General features: G+C 36.5%; 3 protein-coding genes across 7 annotated transcripts in view; 1 reads left to right on the top strand and 2 right to left on the bottom strand.

The window, feature by feature from the left end:
• Nucleotides 1-5159, top strand: part of Sick (sickie) — a 283816-nt gene extending 278657 nt beyond the window's left edge. For both annotated transcript variants that reach the window (XM_078180306.1, XM_078180307.1), the window contains 5 exons: nt 182-717; nt 1008-1538; nt 2218-2420; nt 2525-2892; nt 3283-5159. In XM_078180306.1, the coding sequence (XP_078036432.1) occupies nt 182-717; nt 1008-1538; nt 2218-2420; nt 2525-2892; nt 3283-3441 (1797 nt within the window). In that variant the 3' untranslated portion in view covers nt 3442-5159. The remainder of the gene's footprint in view (nt 1-181; nt 718-1007; nt 1539-2217; nt 2421-2524; nt 2893-3282) is intronic.
• Nucleotides 5160-5935: 776 nt separating this feature from the next.
• LOC144470108 (glycosaminoglycan xylosylkinase) lies at nt 5936-9401 on the bottom strand. 3 transcript variants are annotated; one of them, XM_078180939.1, is made up of 7 exons: nt 9175-9263; nt 8942-9089; nt 8460-8828; nt 7434-7734; nt 7069-7337; nt 6462-6688; nt 5936-6391 (listed from the first exon to the last, which is right to left on the bottom strand). In XM_078180939.1, the coding sequence occupies exons 3-7, from the start codon at nt 8826-8828 to the stop codon at nt 6163-6165; spliced, it is 1395 nt and encodes a 464-aa protein (XP_078037065.1). In that variant the 5' UTR covers nt 8942-9089; nt 9175-9263; the 3' UTR covers nt 5936-6162. The 3 variants fall into 3 exon arrangements, with proteins under 3 accessions (XP_078037065.1, XP_078037066.1, XP_078037064.1); XM_078180940.1 differs by lacking the exon at nt 8942-9089 and having other exon boundaries at nt 9175-9401; XM_078180938.1 differs by lacking the exon at nt 8942-9089 and having other exon boundaries at nt 9143-9400.
• Nucleotides 9402-9590: 189 nt separating this feature from the next.
• On the bottom strand, nt 9591-12325 carry LOC144470109 (pre-mRNA-splicing factor 38B). Of its 2 annotated transcripts, XM_078180941.1 has the most exons (6): nt 12048-12320; nt 11587-11870; nt 11093-11244; nt 10622-11020; nt 9918-10154; nt 9591-9858 (listed from the first exon to the last, which is right to left on the bottom strand). In XM_078180941.1, the coding sequence occupies exons 1-6, from the start codon at nt 12076-12078 to the stop codon at nt 9792-9794; spliced, it is 1170 nt and encodes a 389-aa protein (XP_078037067.1). In that variant the 5' UTR covers nt 12079-12320; the 3' UTR covers nt 9591-9791. The 2 variants fall into 2 exon arrangements, with proteins under 2 accessions (XP_078037067.1, XP_078037068.1); XM_078180942.1 differs by lacking the exon at nt 9591-9858 and having other exon boundaries at nt 10014-10154; nt 10609-11020; nt 12048-12325.
• Between the last annotated feature and the right edge of the window lie 516 nt (nt 12326-12841).

The raw sequence follows: 12841 nt of genomic DNA, 5'->3' as shown, positions 1-12841 counted from the left end.
TCTAAAGAGAGGATTTAATTACTAGAAAATTACTTAAAAATAATGTCTATAAAATGAAATTACGATTACAAGAATATCTTTATACCAAAAAGAATCCTAATCGAATGAATTCAATGTGAAAAACTATTTGACTTTTATAAAGTAATCGAACCCTATGTATTTATTAATTTCCCTATTTCAGAACGAGATGCTGAATTTGAAACAAAATAACGAGCGCCTTCAGAGATTGGTAACATCGAAATCTTTAACGTCGTCGCAGTCGTCCCTGCCCAGTGACCCGGACAGACGTTTCAGCATGACCGAAGTGGCTTCCACGGTTGCTGCATTATCGAACGGTGATGCCTCCTCGACGGCGGATCAACTAGAAAATTTGAACGTACCGGAACATCCGGTGGTACCATCGACCACCGCGACAGCGGCAGAACCAACTTTAGAACAAGACACGGACGGGAAAAGAATCAACGTAGCCATTTATCTCGGCAGCGAGAAGAATTTCAATTATAATTTGGTAACTGGAAGTACGTCCGATGGGAACATGGGAGAACCTCCCCATTGTGTCATCGCAAGTGTCTGCATCAGCAACAAAACTACTTGGGATTCGCTCGATTCCACTGTGAGACGTTGCTTTAAGGAATATGTCACCAGAGTTGATCCTGTGACGAATCTTGGTCTAGGCGTGGAATGTGTTGCCGCTTATCATCTTGGCGAAGCTTCTAGGTACGTCCTTTTATTGATGAACAATACGAGTTTAATTGTTAATAGACAGATTAGAAGCTCTTTAAAAAGTATAACATATTATACGCGTAGAAATTGCTTTAGTTGTACTGAAAGATTGTTTTAATATGTAGCTTACGTCATTATAATTCTAACCCACTCATATAATAAATTAGCCCTTGAACAAACCATTTGAATGATCCTCATGCTGCATCTAACAGATTTTTCTTTTTTCCCTCCTTCTCCCTGCAAAGCATCTATCTGAATATATTTACAATCTTGTTTCCATGTAGGTGCACTACCGACTCTCAGCATCCGGAATTGCTACCCTGTGGATATCTGATTGGCCACGTGAAAACGATTTACTTAGTGCTCTCCGGCTACTCGTGGCTTGCAGTAGACACTCTAATACCACGATCCATTGTACAGCGGCTGATATCACTGTTAACCGAGCATCGCAGGGTCATTCTTTGTGGGCCCAGCGGCACCGGCAAAAGCTATTTGGCTGGAAAATTGGCTCATGCTCTGGTAGACATCGACAACGACACAAAAGACGCAGCGGCGGTGGCCACGTTCAATGTTGACCACAAGTCTAGCAAAGAACTCAGGCAGTATCTCGCACACATCGCCGAAAGATGCGACTCGAATGCAGCCGACGAACTACCGAGAGTAATAATACTTGAGAATTTACAACATGCCGCGTCCTTGGGAGAGTTGTTCAGTGGCCTCCTCGGTACGAGACACTCGTCTTGCCCAGCTATTATCGGCACAATGAGCCAAGCCACCTGTAGCACGACAAACCTTCAATTACATCACAACTTCAGGTATTCTCTTCAATAAACGTATTATTATGAAAAGGAACAGTACATCCTTATATACTACATGCTACTCGTTAAATGCCACATCGGGCACATAATATAATTTTTACTAGAATTTACTATTGAGTAAACCAAATGTTATTACAGAATCTACTGAATGCAAAATAGTTGCAAAAGCAACTGCTATAATAAAACCTGTCTGTTCTACTTGTAGATTGGTGTGGCGTGTAACGTGTTAAACGATGTTTACGAAGTCTACTTAATAAATTGTAAAAATAAATTGCAACGATACAAAAGCGACAAAATTCAATTATTATATACTGAATCACTAACTCGCACAAAATACTTAACTAATTTGAGTAATCTTAAGTCATAGGTCTGTGTATGCACCTTAAAAGTTATTACTAGACTTCAATTGTAATAAAGTTAATGTCGAGTTAAAATTATTCTCAGGCTAATATTACATATGATACGTTATTTTTAAATATTGAATGTCGCCAAAGTACAAGACATCTTTTGTAGCCTCAAGTGCTTAGACCAGGTGCCTAATTTCATCTTTTGAAACAGATTTATTTGAATCTGCTACACGAAAATTGCATCCTTTTCTTGAACAGTCTCTATTATCCCCGCACATTCCTACTCTGCTTCGTATGGTTTAACTTTCTTCGACCTTTTTTCTTATCAGGTGGGTGCTCTGCGCTAACCACATGGAACCAGTTAAAGGATTCTTAGGCCGTTATCTCAGGCGGAAACTACTAGAGCACGAGCTTCGCGAGTGCGGTGGGACCAGGAATGCAGAAATGGCGGCAGTTGTCGAGTGGTTGCCCCGTGTTTGGCTACACCTGAACAAGTTCCTAGAAACTCATAGTAGTTCCGACGTGACCATAGGTGAGAAAAAGATTGAACTTCGATCAAACGGTTACCTACCATACTTTGATCCATCAGTTTCTACCCTGTCACAGATTATTTAATAACGAATGTTTGACTTCCAGGGCCGCGACTATTTCTGTCCTGTCCGATGGAAGTAACAGGTTCTCAAGTATGGTTTACGGACCTCTGGAACTACTCAGTGATACCGTACTTGGTCGAAGCAGTCAGAGAAGGATTAACACTGTATGGCAGACGCGTCAGTGGCAATGGAAATGGTGACACTTCCTGGGAAGATCCAGCTCAATTTATCACTTCTAGTTATCCGTGGATTTCGACGCACGCGGTGCACGGTGGCAGCGATGCACTTCTTCGATTACGTCCCGAGGACGTTGGCTACGATGTCGTCACTTCCGGACATACCTCCGGAGTCGGGGGATCAAGCGTCAAAAGTCTTGGAAGCACGCACAGCGACACCGAAGGTGATCCACTGGTTAGTACACTTTTTTTAATGAAACGACCAACAGGTTAAAAAATGTTAGAAAAATATTAGTCACACATAACTTTTATTTGATAAAAATTAATAAAAATTAAACTACATTCTCCGTTATTTACTCATGAAAATTGATGCAAATTTTAACATTGTCTTTTTGTCTTTTATCGCCAATAATAAATAAGATATTTAAAGTGCTTAGAAAATGATGTTTCACGCTGCATATGTAGGAGAACATAAACATAAAGATAATTCCACGACTAACAATTTAAACATACATAAGCTATTTTCATCTTGGCTGACAATTTATTGTGTATAGTATAATACGCATTTACGTATGTGCGGAGTAATGTAATATAACAATTAATGAACATTCGCCGCATGTTGCAGCTGAACATGCTAATGAGACTACAGGAAGCAGCTAATTACTCGAGTCCTCACAGCAACGACAGCGACTCGGTCACCTCCCTCGATTCATCCCACACTCGGCACTCTGAAGACTTGAGTTCATCGACATCGTCGTCTAGGGGTGTAGAATCGGCGCTGTAGCTTGACAATGCCGGCACTATTTATGCGAACGAAGGAAAATCTTTAAAGGCGATTATGCGCGAGGCCAGTTTGTAATATCGGGACGGGACAGTTATGAATTTACACCCGTTTGGACAAGACAACCGAATTAGATGCATCTAAAACTGTCAAAGAAAAAGAAAAGAATCAAAAGCGAATTTTTAATAACATTAAGAGTACGATTACAGATTACATTTTTCTCCCTCTAACTTTTTATGATGAAAGAAAAGAAAAGGAAAGATATCAAAGTGTTTGCGAAACGGTCAATGTGTTAATGAGAGGACCAAGAGGTCTTTGATGACACGCGATACAATGTTCTTTGTAAGAAAACACGTCCTTTCATTCGCTCTTAAACGATAAGAAAATGGTGTGCATTACCAGCGAAATTAGAAATTAGAATCTGTTGCGGAAAAAAGTTTTTCAATGCCTACAACTGGCCTATATTTATTCTAGATTTTTACGTGCGTCAGGCACCTCGGTGTGATATGTAATTAAAATAAGTAAGAGACAAGTAAGCGACAACGCGCGAATGTTCTTCGAACATACGTAGGATATGGGTGCGTGAGAACGTATGCCGCCGCGCGATGCAATAATCCACGCTGCCGTTATGGAAGTACGAGTCTATTTTAAACAAATAAGATTTCTACGGTCAAAGTACGATCCAACGTAAGGTGTAGCTTAACGCGACTCTTCTCGAGAAATTTCGGTGGGATATACAGTATTATCATAGAGCGTAAACAACAAACAAAAATGACGGCTTCGCACTGGGCCAAGATTTTAGGATCCCCGGGGAACTGCCATTCCTCTCGTCCACTACTTTTCAGGTAATAGCTTATCTTATTCGATAGACGGATCTCATAAACGAACCGCTCAAAAGGAGTGTACTGTCTCGCCTTCAGAAATGCAGCGCAGATCGAAGTGAGCACTGATGGGTGTGCGTGCAAACATAGTCTATTTATACATACTTTGCTACGAAAACTCTATTTAATTAAAGAAATGTTAATATAAATATATATATATATATATATGAACGCATATATATATATATATATGAACGCATATATATATATATATGAACGCATATATATATATATATGAACGCATATATATATATATATATGTTATATGTATACACACACACCAGACACACAACCTAACGATGACGGCGCTAAATGTATGATGAGGGATAAAGTTTATAATTAGCCAGTAAGATATGTGAGTAATTCTGGTCATGTAACATTGTAAATATGAGATACGATTGGAATGTACGATGACGCTAGATGGAAATTCAATTGGAAGTCCCACGGTAGCCTGTGAAATATCCCTTTTAGGCAGCGGCGTGTAAAGTGTATAAAGGGAAGTGGCAGAGGGCAAAAGAAATAAATCATTCGTGTGCAATTCACTGGATCGTATGTCGACTACCAAAGCGAAGAGACAGAGAATAAATACAGGCTACACAGACTATACATATTGTACATGTTTAATAAAAGGGGACTTCATGACCGATTCAGATTTCGGTCGGTGGCACGATGTCGTCGTGAAATCGATGTGCATGTAACGTAACAATTATACAGTCGCATTTACAGGTTTTTTTACGTTTGTACCGTATTTATACGCTGTACGACATTGCACTCGACCTTTATTCAAATAACGATAATTATTGTGTCATCAAATAAAATCACACTAAACTTTATGTGATAATCTTATTTGAACGTTCTTCTTCATCCGCTTCGTGTCTCTTAAATTCCTGTCACACTTTATGGGTATTTTGGTCCTTTTTGCAAATTCCAAAGAAGTACTATACAATTCAGAAAACCTCTTTCCCTGAGTTTACTTATACAATACATAATAGAAGTAATTAATGAATCTAAAAACACCGAAATCTTTTCAATTGTACCTTGTATCCAAGAGAATTGGATGCAAATATTCTTTATCGTAGTGAAAGGTAATTTAGTTCAGAAATAGTAGACAATGTTTAAGTCATTTCTCCCTGTTTCATTTAACTCTACAGTATGTAGTGCAACGTTTGTTAACAACGTAATTAATTTACAGCTTCAAGAAGCTGATACCACTGAAAATCGACACGAGTATTCATAATACAAAAGGTTAGTATTGTTACGTCAATTAATTCATTCAGAATTAAATAAAACATTTACACATTACGTGGTCATATAATTCCTTACATCACCATCAATCATATCGTCATTAAATGCACTACCTGTAAGTTATTCATTTATGTAGCACTTTTATGACATCAAACCTCTTTGAGTTATATTGAATAACTCGAGTAACTCTTCCGATTTTTAATCACATTTATATTTCATTATTAGTGGCCTAACATGATTTATTGCTTTTCTATATCTTTCTCTACATAAGGAATTTTTATTATGGGAGAAGAATTTATTAAAATTATAAAAAGATGTAAAATAACAAACAAATATCAACTTTTGAAACGACTAAACAATTAAAAAAGAAATACTGTGTACAAAGCCATTTTATTCGAGATACATAACATTTTGTATTCTTAATTTACTCTAAAAACAACCCTTGCAAATATCAATAAATTTTGAATTGACGCCATTCCTTGAAATGATACTACCTCGAGCACCATTTGTCATTACGTTGTATAAAATTCAGATTATATGTATACCTATTCGAGTATTAAAATTGTTTAAGTATTCAAAACATTCTATAAAACGTAGGCTACCGATGATCTAATATTACATTCGAAGCATATGCTTTGCTTTTTAAACAATATTCTACAACTGCGTATACAGTAAGTAGTCTTCTATCCATGGCACTTAAATGAGCATCTGTAATTAGATGTTCGACACCAGCTACCGCCGATTCGTGTGCAACAAGTTTCCTAACAGCCAAGCTCAACGAACCGCCACTGAACAACTTTAATCGGTCCCAAGTAGTTTTATGAATCCTGAACAATAAAAGTATTAACAGCAACAACACCAGTATTGTAGAAAATGAACATCTCTGCGGGTACGTACATGCAACACTGATACAACGGTGCTAAAATATCAAAGTGGTCAACGTCGGGGTTTCCCAGGCTCTTCCCATTATCGATCAACAAAACGGCCGGATTGTGGAAATTATTTTGCGCCAACTCGTAATGATGACGATCGCCATTGTCCATTAAAAAGTCGAAGATCGCGGTATCAACTAAATCCAAGAGTCTACTCGATGATTGCGGGGAATAGGCTTTAGAAAGTTTCACCTGATGAAGGAAATAATAAATGAGAAAATCAAATAATGTTCAACCTTTCTGTTTAGGGGATAGGAATAGCTCCTAACGATAAACATAAAATATCTTGAAAATTGATGGAGAGAGAAACAAATTTATAATAGAACATGGTTTAAAAAATATTAATATATAATTAAGTATGGATTCTATTATTGAGTTTTGTATTTAATATGTCTTAACGTCTTTATCATTTTCAAAATATTTCATAGAATAAACTTGCCAACACCAAGGTTGGAGAGCATTGTCTTCCCCTAAACACAAAAATGGTCAGCTATAAAATGTGTAAATATTTTACGTTAGGATGTTGTTGGCATTTAGTCAATCACGATAATAATACATCGAAGTGTACATACTTTTTCGCAATAATTACTATCCGTTTCCCACGTAGCGAATTTATTCTTTTTGTACGTTCTTTGCCAGGGATGACGGTGTTTCACGAGTCTTAAATACCTCGGTAACCATGAAATCAAAGCACCCTCTAAAATATCTCCTGTTCCACAAACTGGATCGGCAGGGGAACAATAATGACAAACGCCATACAGACAAGTATCATTACCATCTTGATACATGGTCGTATATAGCTCAGGAGTCGCGCGTGGTCGAACTTCCTTTCTCAGGTCGACTAAGAAAATATTGTTTATCGAATATTTCATAAACCTTCGGTCTTTTAGCAGCAACTTTAACATATAATGTGATCTTTGTACATAGATAGACATACGTTTCCTCGCAACAGTAATGGGTACTCTCCTCAGGGCTAGTAAAGAAGATAAATGAAATGCAACGACTTCAGCATTGTGCCGGTCTTTTCCATGATATACCGGCCCTTGAATAACCATATCTCTGGAATACCATTGGGGCTTGAACATCGCCTTCACTCCGTGTTCCAGAGTTAGCATCAATTTTAGTTGTGTACCGAGTGGCGCATTATCTGCTCTTATCACTTTCGATTTCCGCAAAGTGTCCAAAATTGTTCCTAGTTCAGGTGCAACCGGCGGGATTAACTGGTGCGCATCCGGCCACTGAAAATTTGAATTCAACCCTTGTACCTTTTCCAACTTTCACAGATTATAGATTCTAATGCACAAGTTCAAAATCTATATACTATGGAATAACTATGACGTTGAAATATACGGAGAGTTTAAATCGTCTTCATAAATAAAATTGTGCATTTTGTACTAACACATACTTATATAAATATTCCCATACTGTGTAGAATGCGAGTTGTACACGTAACTTTGTTGCATATAAAATAATCTAGAAAATTATACCATTTTTTAGCAATAAGTCATTACTGAAACAAATGTCATAATTCACTTACTGTTGTTTTAAAAATAATAATTACAATTTCTGCTCTCGTGATTAATTTTAATAATTATCATACTTAAATCTCTCTATATATCTTTTTCCTTTATATTCAATAGGAAATAAGTATCGATAAAACTATAGCTGAGCTATCATTATTCATATAGTGTGAAATTAGTATTCATGAAAACAAATGCAAAAAGCGTATACCTGACGTATACCTAACAGCCTTGTATATACGTTTCCAATATGAACTTTGTCGAAAATGTTACAAAAAGACAAACGCAAACAATAATTGTTTATATCTCTTACACGCTTTCAATTAATACCCCCCCCCCCCCCCCCTCCGACTGAACTGGAAAATGTTACTTTCTGTACGAGAATTCTTAAATGAAAAATTAATGTTTCGCGTGAATCAATAATACGTCGACAAAGTACTAACATTATTATTAGGAATATTCCATATATTTTCACGAACATTAGGCGTTACTTTTAATTCGACAAACAATCGCTCTAGGACTATCGCATAACTAGTATTCTGTTTAAAATATTTCGAGGGTAGCGTTTGAATTTCCTTCTTAATCTTCCTTGCCATGTCTCTCGCGACTGATTTTTGCGGAACTTCCAAATTCTGTTCCACATTGGAGATCAATTGTTCCTGTTCAGATTTTAATTGCGAGATAGGCATCCCTTTGGAAGAAGTCTTCTGTGACGAGCTCTCCACAATCATTCGAATGAAATATATATTGACGCTCAAAACGAGAATCAAAAGGCCGCCTAAAGCAACAAGAGCGCAGCGTCGGCCAATCATCTGTAAACAGAATCCACAGTTTCGATCGAATGGAGGACATAGATGGCGCACAATTGTTCTACTCCGTCATTTTTAGGTACGAAGTAATCGTAATCTCATAGAATTAAACCTACGTATTTGTCATTTCAGATTCATGTTTTCCAACAAACGATTTGTAAAAGAAAAAGCATAATTCCCTGTCCATTGTTGGGATAATAGTTTTAGCACTTTGCGTTTATGCAAAATAACACTGAAGTCTATATCAGCATGGTCAACGTGAAACTAACAATAAAACGTAAATGAAAGAAATGCTGACAAATGTTACTTATTATCACCTTCGAAAAATTGGCCTTGCTGAAAATGTCACCTGATAATATGTATTTCTCCCATGTTTCAATGGCACTGCTACCTAATCGCGCTCAACGGTAATCGAAGAGCAAGTATCCGCCGCCATTTTTAACTTCAATACAAAATACTCACGCGCCGCATAGTGTTGAATCGGAACCATGGACAAAAATGATTATAAATTTTCTGTAGAAATTGAGTTTAACTACAACTCAAATATATGTAGGGATTTTTTAAATATTTTTTACCAATATTAGTAAAATACATAGCAAACAAAGCTTTTTTAAAAATGCGAATGATTTTTAAAATTATTTTGTACAATTTAATCAATTAAGTGATTTCATGGGATAGTATCGATGCAATAAATACTGTAATCGTACAACTAAATCTCGTATGATTTATTTATCGTGTATAAAAAATAAAAATACGAGACAATAATTATAATCATGAATTTATTTTATAAAAACATGTAAACTACAAGGTGAATATAATCGAATTAAATTTAGGCTACTACTCCAAATGGAGTCAGTTTTCTCTTAAAACGGTGGTGTTCGGATGGCTCGGCTCTAAATCGTTTTCATCTCCATAGTTACACTCGTACAAACATTTATATCGATATATACACGTTAACATACAATTTCATTCTCTTCGTTGCCTCTCTCTCTCCCGAGCAAGCTCCGCAGCGTAGTCATACGGCGAACTTCTTCTGCAATTAGAAAGTTCTTTAACAAACCGTGATTAAAAGCACACAAAATATTGCATTACCTATCTCGATGACGATCTTTGTCGCGATAACGGTCTCTACTCCGATCTCTGTGCGATCTGTCCCTGCTGCGACTCCTATATTCCCTCTGCCTTCGACTTCTGTCACGACTAGACGATCGTCTCAAGTGCCTGTCCCTTTCCCTATCTCTTTCTCGAGCTCGTTCCCTTTCTCGTTCTCTAGTACGTTCTCGTTCACGCTCGCGTTCCCTGTACTTATCCTTGCGATCCTCATCAGATCTAGAAAAAAAATTGTTCGAAGGGAAGTATCGCTGAAGCACGAATAATTTTTCGAGAATATTAGAGAAACATGGGTACAGCACTTAGAAGTTCAAGAATAATTTCAACGAATTATTACGTATAATATGATGTTACGTATAACTATAATTCGTTACTTAACAAAAACATTCCTTAATAACCAATACATATGTTGGAAGTAAACAGTTATTAAAAATATCCTGACGACTTTTAAACAATGCTAAAGTATTTTCAATAATATATATGGAAATCAGAGAGAAATGAAAAATATATCGCAAATGACATGAATCAAATAAACTAAGTGTACAAGCTAAGATACATTGAGATCAAGTCTATTTTCCTGGAGCGGATACACTCCTTAATCTTCACCCTGATTTCCTAACAATTTCAACGATTATTAACCTTATTTAAATTAGTAACGTGATTGTATTCATACCACGTAGACGCACCTGGCTCGCCAGTGGCTTGTTCTCTCTGCCTCGCCCCATTGAGCTTCACTGTCAGGGATATGTCGAGGTTGATTTCGTGACATAATATTACCATTATCTTTTCTATTACTAGTGTTACTATATTTTCCATGGCTATTTAATGTGATAGGTGGCTTTGCATTTCTAGCATTCATAGATTGTTGTGGAAACCTTTCTGCTAATCGATGTTCAAGTTCTTTTTGTATAGGCACTGGTATTCTTGGAAATAGTGTTGAAAACCATTCTAATTTGGTAAGAAATTGTTTGAGAATGTCACCCATTTTCATTACTTGACCTCCTCCAGCTTTTACATCTAACTCTTCTTCATCTTCTAAATAATCACTGTACCAGCTAAATAAATCAGCTGGTGGTTGTGTATATCTGCAAATATCGGTAAAAGCTTAGTTTGTGATATATTAATACAAGACTAAAGATATCATAATATTTTCTTACCTAATATACATAAATCCTAGTGCTCTTATATATGGTGAATCAGGATGATTTATAAGACCATTCAATTGTTTCCGCGTTAACCTCAAGGTGAATAGTTTATATAGGAGACAGTAAGCTGTTGAAACAATTCCACCAGCACCAACACCACGAACCTGGAAGAACCGCTAAATTTACACCCCCTTATGTCAATTGATTGTGCTTACATTGCAATTAGATGTATTGGCCATAAACATGCTACTCTGTAATAAGCAAGTGAGGTGTTAAACAAAATCAATACATTTCATATTGATATCTCATGTTAACAGTAAACGTTTATAGCGTTTAAAAGTTTCACTTTTTATAATTTAGTCAAAACAATTGCACCCATTCTATCTTCAATGATAGATTTAATCTTATACTTTGTTCAGGTCCTTCGAATCTATGATTGCTTTAGTTTGAGGTCAATAAGTAAACAAACAATTAGAGTTTAACAGTCTATTAAAAAACATACTCACGCCTCCACACATGCCTGTCTGACCCGCTGTTTTTCTGCTTCCTTTCTCCCATGGTTCCAAATGAGACACTTTGTAATAAATTTCATCGATCACCTCATGATACGTTTTCAGTTCATACAAATTCACTTTGAAATAATGCGACGACTGTATATTCGTCAGAATTAGTGGATTCAAATTCATAGTCCTTTCGTTACCCCATAATGGCAATATATTTGATTTTTTACCCTCCTTTTGAGCTGGCCGACGTTCCTCGTCACAACCGCTGGAATTATTCCATGGTGATCCTGAAAGTACGCAATGTAGCTCTAAGGAATTATGATCAACATAAGATCACGGTATAGAGGTTAAGGGAATTATCGCATTGACTGAGCAATGATTCAATTTTCTTAAATTTCACCTACAAACTCAGACAAAACAGAAAACGATATATTCACAGTAAATTGATTAAATATTTTACATACCATCCGCTCCTTCTGTTTCTTGCATTTGCATGTTTACGTCCTAGCTCGCGAGCTTCGCGACGAATAGATCGGACGCTACATACAAAAGATACGAGAGTCGACTTGAGACTTGCAACTTACAAAAATTCGACACAAAATATTTCTGCACTTGTATGCAATACAATTCGGTACGAGTTATAAAGAATAACACACAAATAACGCTTTTCTTTATGTAAGTATATGGAAAAATGACGTCAGCGGGAAGTGAAAAGACACAATACGGTAATACGCATGCCTACAAAATGTATACATCCGGTTTTATTCACGTCGTTGCATTTCATACATATCCTGTCCGCGTACTGCATTATATTATTGCTTCAACATACTGAGTTATTTATATAGTAATCGGTTCCCTACAGCTTGATCCTTTAACGAGGGATGAGTTAGAATTTTTTTTGCTCTGATTGGCTGATGATTCGCTGCTGAACAGGTTTTTTTAAAGCATATTTTAGTCGTATATTTATAGCAACAGTGAATAAATGCAATTTTAAATGTTTCTTCTATTTATGCTTTCCTCATACATTTATTGAATAAAACATTTCGCTTCAATGAATCTTTATATTTCTGTGTCTGTATAGTTTGTGCCAATTTAACAAGAATTTTGTACTTTCAACTTTAATTTCACAAGGTATATTCTGGACTTATGATTACTTTTTACACAATTTATTTTATTTTACACGCTCATTTTACACGATATTGCTGTTATTAATCATGAGACGCGGTAGCGTCTCGCGCCAAGTAGTTGAGTTAAAGCT

This window comes from Augochlora pura, chromosome 5 (assembly GCF_028453695.1).
Source record: "Augochlora pura isolate Apur16 chromosome 5, APUR_v2.2.1, whole genome shotgun sequence".
Lineage (NCBI taxonomy): Eukaryota > Metazoa > Arthropoda > Insecta > Hymenoptera > Halictidae > Augochlora > Augochlora pura.
This window is presented reverse-complemented; position numbering and strand designations above follow the sequence as displayed.

What these genes read in the sequence shown, in the direction of transcription:
- LOC144470108 (XM_078180940.1), bottom strand. Translation starts at nt 8,828, where the DNA reads ATGATTGGCCGACGCTGCGCTCTTGTTGCTTTAGGCGGCCTTTTGATT. An exon ending in GGAATATTCCTAATAATAAT is followed by an intron (nt 7,735 to 8,459) that starts GTTAGTACTTTG and finishes TCAAATTTTCAG; the next exon opens with TGGCCGGATGCGCACCAGTT. An exon ending in CCGTTGTATCAGTGTTGCAT is followed by an intron (nt 6,392 to 6,461) that starts GTACGTACCCGC and finishes TTTATTGTTCAG; the next exon opens with GATTCATAAAACTACTTGGG.
- LOC144470109 (XM_078180941.1), bottom strand. Translation starts at nt 12,078, where the DNA reads ATGCAAATGCAAGAAACAGAAGGAGCGGATG. An exon ending in AGAAACAGAAGGAGCGGATG is followed by an intron (nt 11,871 to 12,047) that starts GTATGTAAAATA and finishes GCGTACTTTCAG; the next exon opens with GATCACCATGGAATAATTCC. An exon ending in ACAAGCCACTGGCGAGCCAG is followed by an intron (nt 10,155 to 10,621) that starts GTGCGTCTACGT and finishes TTTTTTTTCTAG; the next exon opens with ATCTGATGAGGATCGCAAGG.